This window comes from Triticum urartu, chromosome 3 (assembly GCF_003073215.2).
Source record: "Triticum urartu cultivar G1812 chromosome 3, Tu2.1, whole genome shotgun sequence".
Taxonomy (NCBI): Eukaryota; Viridiplantae; Streptophyta; class Magnoliopsida; order Poales; family Poaceae; genus Triticum; species Triticum urartu.
Genome location: NC_053024.1, coordinates 636,673,193 through 636,692,612, shown reverse-complemented (window position 1 = coordinate 636,692,612; position 19,420 = coordinate 636,673,193). Strand labels below are relative to the sequence as shown.

General features: G+C 49.0%; 1 protein-coding gene across 1 annotated transcript; it reads left to right on the top strand.

Moving 5' to 3' along the window:
- The first annotated feature begins 13,081 nt into the window (after positions 1–13,081).
- Positions 13,082–14,953, top strand: LOC125545541 (probable inactive receptor kinase At1g27190). Its single transcript, XM_048709531.1, has 2 exons — positions 13,082–13,353; positions 13,901–14,953. Exon 2 carries the CDS (start codon positions 14,022–14,024, stop codon positions 14,796–14,798), a length of 777 nt encoding a protein of 258 aa, XP_048565488.1. The 5' UTR covers positions 13,082–13,353; positions 13,901–14,021; the 3' UTR covers positions 14,799–14,953.
- The last annotated feature ends 4,467 nt before the right edge of the window (positions 14,954–19,420 follow it).

Genomic DNA, 19,420 nt, shown 5'->3' with positions numbered 1-19,420 from the left:
CGCTTGGATAGGCCAAAAATGCCCGGGGCTATGTCCTTTGGTTTTTGCCCATTTAGCCATGGAGAGTGCAAGCTCGCCGTCAAACCATCGCCCATGATGATTGTCGTTGCCGCATAAAAAGGTCCTTGTCCTTGTCATCGCGCGGGGTTTCCATGCCCACCCACGCTCGCTGGGGATTCGCCAAGGCAAACCAAAGCCAGTGCAGCCGGAGTGCGCGAGAGAATTTGTCGTGATCGAGGATGCCTAGACCGCCGAGGTAGGTCGGGCGACAGACCATCTTCCAGTTAACCTTGCATTTTCTGTCCGTGACCTTTGCTATGCATATTTCAGTCACAAAAAAAAATCTCTTGTACAACGATGCACGGTGTGATAATAATCTGAAAATGTTATGTTCTGATGTATTGATGCACGCCCACCCGAAATCAAGGTCAAGCAAACCAGTTGTGACGGCAAAGCCGCACACGCCATCGATTGCTTCCGGTTCTGGGCACTGCTTGACTCGTTTCTTTCTCTTTGAGAAGAAAAGGGACTGCCCGCCCGCAGATACAGATTGATTCGTTAACGAAACTTGAGAGTTTCTACACCACCCGTAAGGGCACTGCTGTCTGCTGTACTACCACGTACTGAAGTACCTTTGAGCTGTCCAAGCTGGAGTTCGATGGGCCTCACTACGACAGACGCGCTGTGGTTCCATCACTGCTGACCCGCCGTGACTTGGTCGTTCGTTGAAGCGAGACGGCTATCTCTAGAGCTGTATGGATGGGTCCCGATAGCGAGGCCCTCCATCGACATCCGCGGCGAGACGCACCCGCACCACGTACGCAGTACGCCACTCACCAAGGCGCCGTGGTCAACCTCCCAAATCGGCGTATCGATCTCTCATGACTCGTAATGAGCTTAGTTCTCCAGAGAAAGGGACGGTAACGGAGGTATCACCGAACAACAAACAGTTGTGGACTGCACTTTAAAAGCTAAATGTGCTACCAAAGATCAGAGTATTCTGATGGAGAGCTCTGCGCGGGATCCTACCAGACTCTGCGACTCTACATCATCGACACATCAAAACGACGGGCCGTTGTGATATCTGTCAAGCTACAGATGAAGATCTGAAGCATGCATTGATAACTTGCACACATGCAAGCATGTTCTCGGTGGCAGCTAGAGATCGCTTCGACTTACAGCTACCGCGGCTGCACAAGACACCTGGGCTCGCGACATCACACTAGATAAGATGCTCTCTGATGATGCACGGTGCAAGATTATTACCATCATGCACTCCATTTGGACTTCGACGAACAAGTGGACACATGAACAACAAGGGTTCGATCCTTCGATGGCCATGAAGTGGGTGCAGGAGACGCTGTCTATTGTTGACATACCAGGCTGACATGCTCGGACGGCTGGCCAGTGCCCCCCCCCCCCCCCCCCCCGCGAAGCGGGATGGATCACCATTAACACTGACGGGTCAGTGTTCGACGACCGGGCCAACGGAGGGGCGGGGGGAGTTGCACGCTCCCATCTGGCTTTCCAAGGCGCTTGGTGCAAGCCTCTGTCGGGCGTCTCAAACCCTTTCATTGCCGAGTTACTGGCTTTCAGGGAGGGGGTAATTTTTGCTCAGCTCCGAGGTTACTCACATGTGATAATGGAGGTTGACTGTCTTCACTTGGTTGATCTCTGAAACTCGCGAGGCAATTCCAGATCGATTGCATCGCCTATCTTTAGAGAATTTTTGGACATTGTACCACACTTTATTTCTTTTTCGGTTCGACATGTCGGTAGGAACTTGAATGTGCCGGCCCATCTCTGTGCTCAGCGCGCCTGTATGCTTGATGGGATGGATAGTTGGCTAGATGTTAGCTCAGATTTCCTACGTGCTAGCCTATGGAAAGACTGTAACCGACTTTTGTTATTCTGAATAAAGTCCTAAGTTTGATGGAAAAAAAACCTCCCAAGCCAAGAGGGAGGATACGGTACCGATCGATCCGTGTGCCGACGACACGGGGATCATTAGCTTGTGTACGTAGCTAGCGTTCGCCTTCCAAAGCAACAAGCTACGGGCATCTCCTCGTAAACCTTTCGCAACCGTTGGATCGCGCTGTCTGGATCACTGAAGATATCTAACGCTGACCTATATTGATCCGTGGGACAGTTCAACATGATTTTTTTGTAACCTGGAGACAAAAGTAATTAAAGAGATTTGCGGGAGTTCGGATCGATCCTAAGCCCGTTTCTGACCACCGAGACTCACCAAAAAATCCCTCCCACCTCTCGCGCGTGCTCCCGCCTGGTGCCAACTGTCCACATTAATGTTGTTGTAGAGCGCGCTGCCCCACATTAAAGGCAGATCAGTCTCATTGCCTCCGCCATTGAAGCGGCGCGCCGGCTAAAGGCGTCGCCCGCTACACATCCGGCTGAACACGCCTTCTCGCCGCATTCGTACGCCTACAGTAACTTCGTGTGGAAGCCGAGAAACCTATTTCAGCCACACGTCCGTTCAGAAGCGGGTCGGCATTAAACTCAACGCCGGCCGAGCTCCTCCCTCCCGCCCTCTAATTAAACGAGGGCAGAGGTCGGGCAAGAGTCACACCCCTCCGCTGCTCCCCTCATCTCCTCCTTCACCATTTTCTTCACCATTTTGATGGCATCCGACGGGCAGGAAGAGCAGTTCTTCGGCCTAAAAGTCAGCCTTGTGGCCCGTCGAGCCCGGCGGATACAAGCGAGACAGCTCGCTACTCTACCTCCCTCCCCTAGACCGACGGAGCAAGTTGTCGCCCCAATTCGGCACGTGGTTCAGCAACTCGCCGCTCCAAGCCAGCTTGTGAAGGAGTGGCGAGTTGCTCCAGGCCGGCACAGTGGGGAGCACGCGGCACGGGCATGGACGATGCCGCGTTGTACGGCCCCTCCAGTGCCTACAGTCGCGTCATCCGCCGTCGACGCGCGCATAGCTGCACCATGCAGGCAGAGAAAGAAGGCGGACGCTCGGAGGAGATCAACGAGTCGAGGAGGTGGTTGCTTTACCAGGCACTGCAAAATTTAGCGTGTCGCTATAGCGCTTCACCATGCGCCGCAAAATCTAGCGCGCGACCAGCCGGCGCTTGGAATTTTTTTAAAACAACACATAGTTCAAATTCATAGCATAGTTCAAGCCCCAAACCACAAGCAACTAAATAAAAATAGATAAAACGATGCTAACTGAAAATAGATAAAACTACTCATCGATGGTGTAGTCCGACGACGTAAACGCGTCGAGCCACCGAGGATGTTCATCGTCCTAGGTCGACCCAGGTCCCAACTTGATCTGGGCTTCCGCCCGTTATTTCCACGCATGCTTGTCCAGCCGACATCAGTGCTGACCCACCGTGACTTGGTCAGAGAACAGAGATGTCATGTTGAAGCGAGAGGGCCATCTCTCGAGTTGCATGCATGGCTTCCGTCCAGTAGCTATCGAGCCCATCCATCCACATCCGCGGCGAGACGCACGCCCGACTACGCCACGCCACTCGCCAGGGACGCCGTGGTCAAACCTCCCAGGCCAAGCGGATACCGATCCATCCATCCACGCGGATCGCTAGCTGGTGTAGCGTTCGCGCTCCAATGCGACAGGCTACGGCCACGCGGTGATACGCCGCTAAAGTAGGCATTCCACACCGTTGCTTTCGGTAACAGGTATGTCAAGACTCTATTTTTTTTTGAATATCAATACAGACGCAAGCGCTGATACATACGTGCATATACTCATTCCTATAAATACACACACGCACGCCCTACCTCTATAAGAACCTCCGTGAGACTGAGCCAGCATGTCATCTTGAAATTTACGAAGTCACCGAAGACATCTTATCGTCGACGGGAACGTCTCCTCTTACTGAAAGCGCATCGCCGGAAATTCTGAAATAAATATAGGAATAATGCGAGCATCAGAACTTGAACCCTAGTGGGCTGAGATACCACTGTCCCTCTAACCATTCAATCACAAATTGGTTCGCGTCAAGACTCTATTTGGTTGCATGACCACGCAAAAGAAAAAAAAAGACTATTTGGCCGCGTGCATCCAGCCCAACTTGGTTTGTTTGATTGTCTCATCAATTCTCCGACCAACAAAAATCTTAAGGCGGTTTCAAGGTTAGGCTAAGCGGGAACTGTCGATTTTACCGTTTTGGGGAGCTAGTCTATGGCGAGCCATGTGTGCCTCTCGCTTGCATGTCTAAAAAAATATGAAAGACAGACGAGACGTCTCAAATCCAACTTAACACCCACCCCTCTCTTGCCTCACTGTCCAAACACATTTACACCTCACTCTCTCGCTGCTCCTTCGGTGTCTCTGATGGCCTCTCCACCTTCACGGTGTCCCAGTCCCATTCGCACTAGTCACGAGAACCACAACCACTAGGTCGACAGCTTGACGGCGGGGGGCGTTGACCATGATCAGTCGCTTATGGCTCTGAAGGCCCCAACCCCATTCTGCACCAAGCCACGGTGTCGATGCTAAATCTGCGGCCATCGACCACCCGTCCGCGTTCGTTCCCGTGCCTGCGATGCTTGTAGTTCATTGGCGGCAGTGACGTGGATGGGGTCTGCAGGTGCAGGCACATCGGCTTTGGCCGGGGTTTGGATTCTCACTCCCCTACGAGGGTCTCGCTCGGGATCCAATCTTATGGTACCCCAGCTGTCCGCCGGTATGGCGAATGCCGCGAGGGTGATGATGACGACCGCCGTAATGGTAGGGTCATCGACCGCGATAATGGTGTTGTGCAAGTTCAAGAGAAACATCACGAAAAAATCACATGCTTGAAGCTTGTCGTCCATTCTGGTGATAATGGACTTGTAAAGATGTGCCGAATAGAGGCTCACCCATAGTGGACTATGGGGGAACAATCTACTAGTCTTCATCTAGTCAGCGCAATCAAGAAAGGTGATTCAATTTAAGAAGGACAAGATCTTCATCATCTAGCTCAAGTGAACTAAGCGCAAGTCAAAGGTTTGACATTGATAGGTTTTCTATTTTACCGGTCTCATAGTGTTAGTTGAGAGACCGGGTTATAGGTTTGATTACCGTACTATCAAGGAGGGAGGGGGGCTGAGTGAGTAGCTTGATCGTATTGTTCGTGGAGAGCTCAAACCATTGCACCCTTGTCATCATCTTTCTTGGTTCTTGTTTGGCTTTTCTCCCTGTGAGTTTTCGAGCTTCTGGTCATCTTCATAACAAGCTCAAGCTTATCGAAAACCGATTTCGTATGCATCATCTATATATTGTGTTTTTTATGTTGGTGTTTTTATCAGTTCTTCACTCATGGAGGTTTTTATCGTGATTTGACAGCTCAGCTTTCTATCAACCTTGAGTTTATTGAAATCAGAGTTCATTTACACAAGTTATGGCAGTTTTGGTCTTACTTGCATTCATCTGTTGTGCATTGCCCTTTTTGGCAAAGGCCAAGCGGTAGTACCGCTGGTATCTATGGTACTACCACTTAGGCGATACTTCTGCTGGTCGGTACCGCGGCTAGTTCTACTTGAGCTTGAGGCTTCTGTTGCCCCCTCAACAATTCATGGTAGTACTGCTTGCTACTCACGGTAGTACATCTTAGGCGGTACTTTGTTGGTTAGTACCACGGCTACTTTCACTTCTGTTGAAGCCTTCTTTATGCCCTTTGTCAACTCGCGGTAGTATTGTTGGCGCCGCTCTGGCACCGTGCGAACTACCATTGGTTTCTCTGTCGCCCTTCAACAATTCGCGGTAGTACCGCTTGTTGTACGCAGCAGTACCGCTCCGACGGAACTATCATACTAGTATTGGTTCAGTGCTTGTTGGGTCACGTTGAAACTACCGTGCTAAGCGGTAGTACCGCTCGCCCAAGTGGTAGTACCGCTTAAGGCATAACCAGTGCATAACGGTTGGATTTTTGCCCCTACTTTAAAAGGTGGTATTCTTTCCCTTTGCTCCAAACGACTTTGGGCAAACTTTCTCTTGGGTGTTTGGGCACCCTAAAGCTTGTGCCTCTTGGGTGTTTGGACGCCCTAGACGGTTGGTGGTATCGTGGAGCTCAATCGTTATGGTGCAAAGCCCCGGGCAAGCTTCAGAGTCTTCAATTAAGTTGTGGAGATTGCCCCAAGAAATTTATACGGGTTACGATGACCGCCCCCAAGGGTCATCATTTGTAAAGTTTGGTGGCCGCTCTCAATGGTTCCTTAGTGGAATCATAGTATTTTGCATTGTGCGAAGACGTGAGGAGAATACAGTGGTCCTAGGAGTATTGTGCCTCCACGTTGCTCTAACGGAGATTAGCATGCGCAAAGGTGTGAACTTGGGATACATCCTCATCTCTACATGCCTTGGTTATTTCTTACCTGAGCCCTTTACTTATGCACTTAGTCTGTGATAGGCATAATGCTTCATGTTATATATCTTGCTATCGCATGGTTGTTTATATTGCTTAGTATAGGTTGTTGGTGCACATAATTGAGTCTGATATATTTAGTTTTTGTGCTTGACAAATTAAACGCTAGTTTTATTACATATTTGTTCAAGCTTAAATCATATTTTTTTGGACGCTTATTTAATCCCCCCCCCCACCCGCGCGACTCATGACACATGGACTTCTTCGTCGGCTCCCAAGAACATTTATCCTACTTTCATATGTTTCTGTATTTTTTTTGCTTTTTTTCACAAACCCAAGTTGGAATTACTAGTGATCTAAAACATCTTTTATTTATTTACAGAGGGAGTAAGAGCAACTACAGCCAGACCCCCCCCCCCCCAATACTCGTCCCAAACGCCCGGCCGGGCTGCCCGGTCAGTGCCCGGATGAAAAAAACGCCACCCAACCGAGCGCCTTATTTTTGGCCCAAACGCCGGACTGACCGACACCCCCCATATCCGACCCAAATCTGAGGCGAATATGGGAACGCCCGGACGCACCCCGCCACGTCGAACTTACCGCTAGGGCTCGTGCCAATTCTCTCATAACCGCCTCCCCTCTCGTTGCCCGAGCATCTATCTCCTCTTCTCAGTTCGCTCTCCTCCACACAGCTGCCACCGGACTTCCACCGCCATGGGTGCTCAGCCATCGGATTTGCACTTTGTCAGAGAACGAGCTGCTAACAACCATTGGAAATTCAGCTTGTGCACTCTAGAGATCAGATTGCAGATGATTTTAGCAAAGCATTGCCCATAGGAAGGTTTGAAAAGTTTAAATATAATCTTAACTTGATCAAGTTGTGACCAAGGGAGGATGTTCAACACTGAGATACGAAGCCCCGATGATTGCTATTTACTTTCCCCTGCTACAGTATCCAGGAGTGGCGATTTGGGCGAACTGCCAGCGACTGGCGATTGCCGTTTCCTTCTTCCCCTTGATTTCTTCCGCTCCCTCCCTCCTCTATCTTTCTCCATTTCTAGTTTCGTTTCTTCCCACTCAATCATTACTAATCCTCTCTCATCTCAGAAATCTGTTTCTCTCTTCCTCCTGTATCATCTATTTAGAAAGGGGGGATAAGCTTAAGGTCTCTTCAGAACAGGCGTCTGGGCGGCGGCGGCGAGGTAAGGGAGAGAGGATGGAGGTGGCCGCCACCGAGGACCCTAGGGTTGCTCGGGGATTATGGTTCGATAGCGGCGGCCTCGTCCCCGTCGAGTGGGCTGCTCTGAGGAAGCGCGCCCTGGATATCGTGCGGCGTTCGAGGGATCCGTCGAGCCTGCTGACTCGGATGAGAGTGAAGGCAGCGGGGATTTTTGGTATTGATTTGAGAGTCGAAGAGGTTGGTCTGCTATTGAAGAAGAAGGAATTGGTGACAGCTTGCAAAGCTAATTCGTCCTCTGATGGTTCGATGCCTTTAATGGAGGGCTCAGTTAATACAGGGGATTATGTATATGAGAAATCTAGTTCCGCTGCAGAAGAATATGGCGAAGGCGCGGAGATGGGGATGGTATCTGGGCCACGATTTGTCATGAGGTCTCCGATGGTTGTGAAGCGCGGCGAGGATGGATGGTCCGATATGGTTCTTGGCATGGTGGTGGAATCTGAGGGAGAAGTGCTGATGAGGGACTTGGGTGATGCATACATAGCCCTGACATCTCAATGCCCTGGGGTGAGCACTATCTCAATTCTACAGGTTAACTCTATGGGTCTGTTAGAGACTCTGAAGAGAGAATGCATTGTAATAAACAGAGCAAAGGTCTCCCAGGCTGCCGATAATCAATTTTATCCACCTCTGCAACTTACAAAAAAGAGCATACTATGTAGCGATCAAGATAACCAGGAGTATGTTATGGTGAGGGTGCAGCTATATAGCGACAGCGCAGGTCGAGGCAATTGTGAATATGCGGGTAGTGCTGCAGGGGACAGTTTTGCAAGAGATGGAAGCAGCTGGGGTGATTGGGGGATGCACCCTGAGAGAACCAATAATGGCAGAGTGAATTATATTGCTGATACTACGTCGAGCCAAGTTATACCCAAAGATATGGATATTTTTGAAATTTCAAATGACAAGAACAGTAACAAGAGGTTGGCGTTTGCAACGGCGACAACCGATGAGGTTCCGGAAGAGGTTCATTTGAAAGGAAAAGAGGGAGGTAATATGATGATTGATGACCTCAATGGTAAAGACTGTACTGAGGCTCTTAAATGGCACAAAGGTGACAATGGTGACTCAGACTCGACAAGCTCGTCTTCGGCGGACCCCATAGATGGGTCGCGCCGGGAGCAATGAATATTTTGTGTTTGAACTGTCGCGGAATTGGGCAGCCGGAGACAGTTCGTGAAATATGTGACCTCATTAGGTTACATCGCCCTGCCTTATTTTTCTCTCGGAGACTAAGGTGTCAGACAAGAGAGCGCAGGATTTGAAGCTTCATTTGGGTTTCAGCAATGCTTTCGGAGTTAAAGCAAGGGGGCTGAGTGGTGGCCTAGTTCTTTACTGGAATAATGAGTCTCTCGTGTCCCGAAAGTCTTTCAGCAATTCGCACATTGACGTGTTTGTGCGGAATGAGGATACAGGAGAGAAGGAATGGCGATTCACCGGGTTCTACGGTGAGCCGGCGAGATCGAAGAGGAAGAATAGTTGGGAGTTATTGCAATACTTGAGAAGAGAATATGATCACCCGTGGCTATGTGCGGGGGATTTCAATGAGGTTCTTGATGCATCCGAACAGTTTGGCGGCAATGACGGAGAAGAGTGGAAGATGGAGGGCTTCAGGGATACTGTAGATTACTGTCGGCTTATCGACCTTGGGTTCTCCGGTCTTCCGTATACATGGGACAACCGGCAACAAGGTAGATGTAACGTGAAAGTACGGCTGGATAGAGGAATGGCTGATGATAAATTCCTAGAGCTTTTTGACAACACGTCTGTACAACACATTCAGACTTCTGAATCGGACCACTGTGCGCTTCTCTTAAGGACCCAACGGTCTGTTTGGGTCCATGACTGCAGCCGCAACAAACCTTTCTGTTTCGAGAATGCATGGACGAGGCATGAGAGGTACGAGGAAGTGGTAGTTGAGAGCTGGCAACCTCAAGCAAATGACCTGGCCGGGGTATATGACGCACTGAATTCTGTTCGCCAAAAGCTGCAGAAATGGAGTAGGGAGGAGTTTGGTTCTGTTCAAAAACAGCTCAAAGCTATGAGACACCGGCTGGAGAGGGTGCGAGCAGCTTCTCTGCGGTCTGGACCAACTAGAGCCGAGAAAGACCTCTTGAAACGTATATCTGAATTGTTGGCTAGGGAGGAGGCGTTGACAAAGCAACGTTCCAGGGTACTATGGCTGTCGGAAGGTGATAGAAACACTGATTTTTTCCATGCTAAGATGAAAGAAAGATCCCGCATAAATAAGATCAAAAAACTGAAGAAGCCAGATGGATCAGTGGCGATGACACAGCCGGAGCTGGAGACCCTCGCTATGAATTTTTATTCTGATCTCTTCACAGCCCAACATGAGACGAGGCCGGAGCTAGTGACAGACTGGGTTCCAAACAAAGTTACTGAAGCAATGAATGTTAGGCTGTGTGCACCAATTTCCAATGAAAAGATAGAGAATGCGCTCTTTATGATGCATCCCAATAAAGCCCCTGGTCCTGATGGGTTTACAGCGGGCTTCTATTGGCACTTACTTAAAGATGTTGTTTGTGATGCAATTCGCACTTTCCTTGAGGGAGGAGAAATGCCGGAGATTGTGAACAGTACCGTGTTGGTTCTTATTCCTAAAATCAAAAATCCACAAGATTTAACACAGTACAGACCGATCTCCTTGTGTAATGTGCTCTACAAGCTAGCTTCAAAAGTCCTTGCTCTACGACTGAGACCAGTACTGGATGATATCATTGCGGAAGAGCAGTCAGCGTTTGTCCCGGGCTGGCTGATTTCGGACAACGTCCTAACGGCATATGAGTGCATTCATTATCTTAAGAAAAAGAAGGGCAAGTCTGGAGATATGGCAGTGAAGCTTGATATGGCTAAGGCGTACGATAGGGTGGAATGGACATACTTGCGTGCGATGATGGAGAAACTTGGGTTTGCTGCTGAGTGGATCGACCGGGTAATGGTATGCGTTCAGACTATGTCTTTTTCAATTCGAGTTAATGGCCAATTCTCATAATCTTTCAGACCTACCAAAGGCATCAGGCAGGGCGATCCCATCTCACCGTATCTATTTCTCATATGTGCGGAAGGGTTGAGCAGTTTGTTGAAATTCCGTGGCCCAGACCAGCTATCCCGAGGTGTTAGAGTTGGAATACATGCTCCATGGGTGTCCCACTTGTTGTTTGCAGATGATTGTCTGGTGTTTACACAGGCCTCTTCTGAGGCAGCTACCAGATTGCATAACACTCTGGACGTCTCTCAAGAAGCTTCAAGCCAAATGGTGAACCGAGCGAAGTCTGCCATATTCTTCAGTGCCAATTGTTCCGATGAGATGAAAGCGGTGGTCCGTGAGCAAACTGAGATTGAGACGGAAGCTCTTGTTGAGAAGTATTTGGGGCTGCCAACGGCCATTGGTCGCTCATCCGATGTTCAATTCGAACACACTGCCACCAGTATCCGTAAACTAGTAAATGGGTATGTTCCCAAACTTCTGAGCACCGCAGCAAGGGAAGTTTTGATCAAAGTGGTTTGTCAGGCAATTCCCACATATTCCATGAGTTGTTTCAGGTTGTCCAAAAAACTATGTAAAAAGTTGACTGTTATAGTGGCTCGATTCTTCTGGGGTGGAGATGAAAGCCGAAGGAAGCTTCATTGGAAAAAATGGAGAGATATAGCTATACCAAAAGGAGATGGAGGCATGGGCTTTAGGGATTTTGAAATGTTTAATCAGGCTATGCTTGCAAAGCAGGGCTGGAGGTTATTTAACACACCAAAATCGTTGTGTGCTAGAGTTCTTAAAGGCAAGTATTTTCATGATCATGACTTTATGTTAGCCAAGAACAAGAGAGGGTCATCACACATTTGGAGGGCAATACTCCATGGCAGAGAGGTACTAAAACTGGGGTTGGTGAAGAGGGTTGGAGATGGCTCTTCTATTCGGCCTTGGGATGATCCATGGATTCCATCTAATTGTGGTTTCAAACCTATTGTGAAGCTCCCAGGTGCAGCCGTGAACACAGTACAAGATCTAATAGATGAAGACACTGGGGAATGTGATATCAATATGATAAAATTGCATTTTGTTGAACCTGATGTGAGTGCAATCTGCAGGATCCCCCTCGGTTGCTTCACCGAGGACTCATGGGCGTGGCACTTTGAAAAGCATGGGAATTTCACAGTAAGATCAGCATATAGAGAGCTAGTAGCTAAATGCCATCAAAGAGTCCACCCGGGTTCCAGTAGCAGTCAAGGAAATGCATGGAAGAAAATGTGGCGACTTCAAGTTCCTCCAAAGGTTAGGAATTTCTGGTGGCGTATTTGTCATGATTTCATTCCGTGCCGCGCGGTGCTGAAGCGAAGACATATGGAGGAAATTGACTTCTGTGAAAGTTGTGGGCAGCCGGAAACTTCGATGCATGCAATTTTTTATTGCACTTGGGCTTGGAGTTTTTGGGACGAGATTAAAAGTCTAACTGGCATTAAAATTCCCAAACTTCACCCGCAGTCGTGGACACTTGATCTTGTTGATGGAACCAAGGTTTCTCAAGCAGATGCTTGCGTTATTTGTTGTGGTGCGTGGGCAATATGGACTGAGCGAAGTGCAAGAAGACATGGGGAGGCTGGACGTACCATAGCGCAATCTGTCAAATGGGTTACTGATACAGTGATGAATTTGGTTATGACAGGAAAAGAAACCATAATTAAGGCGCCGAAGCTGAAAGCTAAATGGTCACCACTTGAAAATGGAGTGATCAAGGTGAATGTTGATGCCTCCTTTGATGAGAATACCAATCAAGGGTCTTTCGGGCTGGTGATCCGTGATAGTTTTGGCAATCTCTTACGTGCACAGGCCCTTTGGTATGAGTTTGCAACAAGCTCGATGGCAATGGAAGCTGAGGCGATTCGGGATGGGGTCCGAATGGCCCTGGAGAGAGGCTTCCATAGAGTTGTCGTCGAGAGCGACGCTCAAGCAATTATAAAGCTGTGGGAGACAGAAGATTTTGATCGTGCTGAGATCGTTGGAGTTCTTCATGAGATCAAAGAACTGAGTGCACAATTTGAGAGTTTTAGGCTAATTTTCGTACGAAGAGACGCTAACGAGGCGGCTCACTTATGTGCGAAGCAGACGACAAATGTTAGGAGGAGATGCTTATGGCTTAATTGCATTCCAGTATTCCTAACGGATACGTTGTATCATGATTGTATGCCTGATTAGTTAGCAGTAAAGCTCTTTTACTAGCAAAAAAAAAACACTATATGTCATGCAAGTTGTCACGTTGCCATGTTATCTTCAGCTGGAGGTTAGCTTAGCTTGGAGAGTAGCTAGGATTAACACGAAGACGCGCCCTCCAACGAGGAGGTACGACGCTTCACGCTATCGCACACTCTGTACATACATACCAAGCTAGTACTATCCGATATATGTTTTTTTTATGCTATCAAACAACAGAATCTGTGATTCTCCAAGAAATCCATGGCAGTTGCAGAGGGAAGATGGATCAGTCTGAACACGATCAACGACGACGACGACGACGACTGCAAGAGAAAAACAATGTCTTCTTTTCAGTTCTTGGTCTTGCACGAGGTCGCGCTTTCTTATTTATTTTTCAAACACAATCTCCTTTCCCCACCTGCTACCTCGCACCAATCTTCCTTCGATGCAATGCACATCCACAGCATCTCGTTGCTTCTACATATCCAAATCCAGTTTCCCCTCTCCAGACGCCGCCGTCGCCTCTCTCGTCGCCCCACGCCGATGCTCAGACCCATTGTTGGGCGACGGTGAGTCCCGTTTCCCCCTTCTCAAGCTGTTAGTGAAAACTTTGATGGGTCGTGCTTCTGCTCATCTTGTTCATCCATGGGCCATGGCCGCTGCTCATGCTGGGATCTGTTCATTCGTACCGTTGTTCCACAAGTTGATTAAAAGCGTAGTTGGAAAGGATTAGTGAAGGAGTTCAATACATCCATATTCCATAGAAGTTCATTAGCTAAGCTGTTCACATTTCCTCATGTTGACCAAGGTCTAAAAGACTGAATCCATATCAATATCAGCTTTGTCTTTTGAAGTTTTATTAACTCGGGTCTCGGGTTCTTTACCTCTTTGTAGCAATTGTGAATAGCTTCTTATCGCGAAGTATACATGGAGTAGGCATCTTCTCAGTATTGATTATTGATTTCCTTCTGGAAAAGGATTTATTAGTGTTCATTGTGGGTTGATGGGCAATAGCCTTTCTGCTAGCTACCTCGTCAGATGTATATATCCTTTTACAAGGTGTTGTAACATGCTGAATTTTGTGGTAACCTGACTTACCTTGCACTTTTCCTTCAGATAATCCCGCGGTGTTCTTTGCCTCTTTGGTAGCAGAAGATCCAGAGCCTGGATTTGGCAAGTCAGAATAAGTAATTTCGGAAGTGCAGCTGATCGTTTCTGTGCGGCTCTGAGCTCTGCCATGGTACCTGAAGATACAAAGCTCCTCCTCTGGTTGGTTCTGATTAGCACAGGCAGCCTATCAGCGTGTTGTGGCTCCTCCAACAATGACATCCGATGCTTGATGGCCGTCCAGCAGCTCCTGAACAATCCCCAAGGCACACCCAACGACTCGCCGGCCTCTGACAGTGCCGCCGCGGGTGATACTTCATCCGGTCAGGGTGCGGAACGCTGGACATCTGGCGCGGTCATGTCATTGCATCTCGGCAGCATGGGACTCAAGGGCCAGTTTCCCCAGGGCCTTGAGTTCTGTACCAGCCTGACCGGGCTAGACCTGTCAGGCAACGGCCTCTCAGGACCAATCCCCCGAGACATTTCGCGGCAGCTACCCTACGTGACATACCTGGACCTCTCCAACAACAGCTTCTCCGGCGAAATCCCGGGCAGCGTCTCAGGCATGGCATACCTCAACGTCCTCAACCTTGAGCGCAACCAGCTCCGTGGCCAGATTCCGGAGCAGATCGGCCACCTCGCGAGGCTAACCTCGATCAACGTTGCGGACAACCTCCTGTCGGGCCCCGTTCCGGGCTCCCTCCGGTCGTTTCCGGCCGCCAACTTCACCGGTAACCAAGGGCTCTGCGGTGAACCTTTACGATACTGCGAGCGGAGACAGGGAGGGGACGACGGCGCCGCCGTCGGTGTTGCGGTCGGGTTCGTCGTCGGGTTCGTGGTCGCCTTGTACTTCCCACGACTGTTCGTCTTCTGCGGGAAGCTGCAGCCTTACATGTTTCGCGTATGATCCAATTTTTCCCTAGTTTTTATGTGTCTGTCTATCGCTCTGCGGCAGTGGTTGAAGTGGAACGAAGCACTTGAAGCAACGTTGCTAGTCTACATTAACTTTGACGGTTGTATGTATGACATTTTTCCATGAGCAGTCAGGCATCATGTTTCTGTCTGCAGTCTGCATCACCATCCATCAGTCAGACAGTCACAGGGCAGGTTTATTTCGAACTGGCCGTCATGCATGGTGTCTGGCATTTCTCAAGTCCAGCATAAGCTGTCCTTTTTTCTTTTTCTTTTTTTGCGAAGGAACATAAAAGCATCTCTAACCGACACGCGACGCACTAAAATAATTTTACAGCGTCATTTTAGTAATTTTAGCGCGCTATGGCCGACTCAGTTCAGCAGACGCACAAAAATATAGCGCGTAGCGGACGGCGCGCAGCGGTCCAGCAGATGCACTAAGAAAATAAAGTGTCACAAATATATCTACAACAAACAGGTCCCTAACATTTACAGATAAATCCATCTGACCAAAACAAAAACACAATTAGCTCCCCAATTGTTGGATCGTTGAAATCGCCGGCCACCGCACGCGAGCTAGCTTGATGCACAAACACGAGCTAGCTAGCTTGGCTTCCCTATCAGCTCGCTTGCAATCGATCGGAAACCGCAAGCTCCGCATGCAACGCTAGCCTTCGGCCACAGGGAGGCTGCGAGCAGAGGGGCAACGACGGCTCCCGGCCGGCGAACTCGAGGCGGCAAGCTTCAGCCGGCGAGCAGAAGGGCAGTGGCGGCTCCGCCCCATGCCGGGAAGAGCAGACGACGAGCACACAAAGGAGTGGCGGCGGCCGGCGGCGGCGAGCTGTAGGAAATGGCGGAACGAGCAGAGCTGGTCTTCGCGCGTCATTATTCAGCGCGCTGTACGTCGCGCAGCAAATATCCCGCGTGTGATGCCGAAATTCCCAGCGCGCCGGATGGATTTTGCAGCGGGCTAGCTTTTGCAGCGTCTGCTGGAGATGCTCCGCGCGCTAAATTAGCGATTTTTACAGCATGGACTATTTTTAGCGCCTCTGTTGGAGATGCTCTAAGATGTCTTTGTGATAACAATCTAACCTGTTACTGCTTTTGGAATGCAGGCAAAATGACCTAACTGAAACAGCAGAAAAAAATAAACCAAATGCTAACTTCTGGTGTATGCACACTTGACTGAAATCAAGGTGAAGCAAAGCAGTTGAAACGGCAAAGCGGCGCACGCGATCGATTGCTTCCGGTTCTGGGCACTGCTTGACTCGTTTCTTTATGTTTGATTTGATTGATTCGTTACTGAAACTTGAGAGTTTCTGCACCACCCGTGAGGGCACTACTGTCTGCTGTACTACAGTACCACGTACAGTACAGTACAGTACCTTTGAGCTGAGGACGGGCCTCTCGAAATAACTGCCACGGACGCGCCCTGGTTCCATCGCTGCCGAGTGCTGACCAGTGACTTGGTCAGAGATGGAACGTTGAAGCGAGAGGGCCATCTTGAGCTGCATGGGTACCGATAGCGAGGCCATCGATCCACATCCGCGGCGAGACGCACGCCGGAAAGGGCACGCGCACCAGGTACGCACTACGCCACTCGCTGGCAGCGGGCGTCGTGGTCAACCTCCCAAGCCAGGAGGATGCCGATCGATCCGTGTGCCGAGGACGCGGGGATCGCTAGCTTGTGATCCAAGGCCAGAAGCTACGGCGACGCGGTGATGCGCGGGCATCTCCATCGCAAAGCGCCTGATTCCTAATCAGGTGCTTAATTGGTACTCCATTAATTCTAAAATAAATGACTCAACTTTGTATTAATTTTGATATAAAATTAGTACAAAGTTAAGTCACTTATTTTAGGACGGAGGGAGTAATAAAAAAGGATCTCTCACCTAGCGCCTGGGCTTGGAGTCCATGCATGCAACGCTTATCATACGAGCGCTACACGCAGAAAAATGAATGGGCAACTTGGCTAGCGCAAGACGACTCTTGTGGCATCGATGCTAACCAAATTTCGGGAATTGGACAGGATTAGCGGGAAACGGCCAGGATTCTAAGCCTGGCGCCTGGCGTTAGCGCCTGCATTGTAGATGCCCTAAAGTCCGCATTCCACGCTGTTGCTTTCCGTTGTCAAGGACTATCACAATACCTAAATGTAAGTCGCCTCAAAATAGAATTTGGATCCGTCGATTTTTCTAAAAGGAGGCAACCGCCGGAGGGAATGAAGAAGCAATTGCCACTTGTCGGAGAAGCTACTCCATGATCTATCTTAGTGAAGGAAATATGCCCTAGAGGCAATAATAAAGCTATTATTTATTTCCTAATTTTATGATAAATGTTTATTATTCATGCTAGAATTGTATTAACCGGAAACATAATACATGTGTGAATACATAGACAAACAGAGTGTCACTAGTATGCCTCTACTTGACTAGCTCGTTAATCAAAGATGGTTATGTTTCCTAACCATAGACAAAGAGTTGTTATTTGATTAACGGGATCACATCATTAGGAGAATGATGTGATTGACTTGACCCATTCCGTTAGCTTAGCACTCGATCGTTTAGTATGTTGCTATTGCTTTCTTCATGACTTATACATGTTCCTATGACTATGAGATTATGCAACTCCTGTTTACCGGAGGAACACTTTGTGTGCTACCAAACATCACAACGTAACTGGGTGATTATAAAGGAGCTCTACAGGTGTCTCCAAAGGTGAATGTTGGGTTGGCGTATTTCGAGATTAGGATTTGTCACTCCAATTGTCGGAGAGGTATCTCTGGGCCCTCTCGGTAATGCACATCACATAAGCCTTGCAAGCATTGCAACTAATGAGTTAGTTGCGAGATGATGTATTACGGAACGAGTAAAGAGACTTGCCGGTAACGAGATTGAACTAGGTATTAGATACCGACGATCGAATCTCGGGCAAGTAACATACCGATGACAAAGGGAACAACGTATGTTGTTATGCGGTCTGGCCGATAAAGATCTTCGTAGAATATGTAGGAGCCAATATGGGCATCCAGGTCCCGCTATTGGTTATTGACCAGAGAGGTGTCTCGGTCATGTCTACATAGTTCTCGAACCCGTAGGGTCCGCACGCTTAACGTTCGTTGACGATATAGTACTATGTGAGTTATGTATGTTGGTGACCGAATGTTGTTCGGAGTCCGGGATGAGATCACGGACATGACGAGGAACTCCGGAATGGTCCGGAGATAAAGTTTGATATATGGGATAATAGTGTTTGGTCACCGGAAGGGTTCCGGAAATCATCGGAAGGGATTCCGGATGTTTCCCGAAATGTTTGGGTACGAGAACACTTTATTTGGGCCAAAGGGAAAAGCCCACAACGTTTATGGAAAGCGCAAAAGGAAGTTTTGCGGAGTCCAGGGGCCAGACGCTAGGGTCCCTGGCGTCTGGGTCCAGACGCCGGGAACCCTGGCGTCTGGCCCTGGAGTCCGAGAAGGACTCTTGCCTTTCGGGTGAAACCGACTTTGTGGAGGCTTTTACTCCAAGTTTCGACCCCAGGGCTCAACATATAAATAGAGGGGCAGGGCTAGCACCAAAGACACATCAAGAAACACCAAGCCGTGTGCCGGCAACCCCGTCCTCTCTAGTTTATCCTCCGTCATAGTTTTCGTAGTGCTTAGCCGAAGCCCTGCGGAGAATGTTCTTCACCAACACCGTCACCACGCCGTCGTGCTGCCGGAACTCATCTACTACTTCGCCCCTCTTGCTGGATCGAGAAGGCGAGGACGTCACCGAGCCGAACGTGTGCAGAACTCGAAGGTGCCGTGCTTTCGGTACTTGGATCGGTCGGACGTGAAGACGTACGACTACATCAACCGCGTTGATATAACGCTTCCGCGAACGGTCTACGAGGGTACGTAGACAACACTATCCCCTCTCGTTGCTATGCATCACCATGATCTTGCGTGTGCGTAGGAAATTTTTTGAAATTACTACGTTCCCCAACAGTGGCATTCGAGCCTAGGTTTTATGTGTTGATGTTATATGCACGAGTAGAACACAAGTGAGTTGTGGGCGATATAAGTCATACTGCCTACCAGCATGTCATACTTTGGTTCGGCGGTATTGTTGGATGAAGCGGCCCGGACCGACATTACGCGTACGCTTACGCGAGACCGGTTCTCCCGACGTGCTTTGCACATAGGTGGCTTGCGGGTGACAGTTTCCCCAACTTTAGTTGAACCGAGTGTGGCTACGCCCGGTCCTTGCGAAGGTTAAAACAGCACCAACTTGACAAACTATCGTTGTGGTTTTGATGCGTAGGTAAGATTGGTTCTTGCTTAAGCCCGTAGCAGCCACGTAAAACTTGCAACAACAAAGTAGAGGACGTCTAACTTGTTTTTGCAGGGCATGTTGTGATGTGATATGGTCAAGACATGATGCTAAATTTTATTGTATGAGATGATCATGTTTTGTAACCGAGTTACCGGCAACTGGCAGGAGCCATATGGTTGTCGCTTTATTGTATGCAATGCAATCGCGATGTAATGCTTTACTTTATCACTAAGCGGTAGCGATAGTCGTGGAAGCATAAGATTGGCGAGACGACAACGATGCTACGATGGAGATCAAGGTGTCG

Coding starts and splice junctions, on each gene's coding strand:
- LOC125545541 (XM_048709531.1), top strand. CDS start 14,022: ATGGTACCTGAAGATACAAAGCTCCTCCTCTGGTTGGTTCTGATTAGC.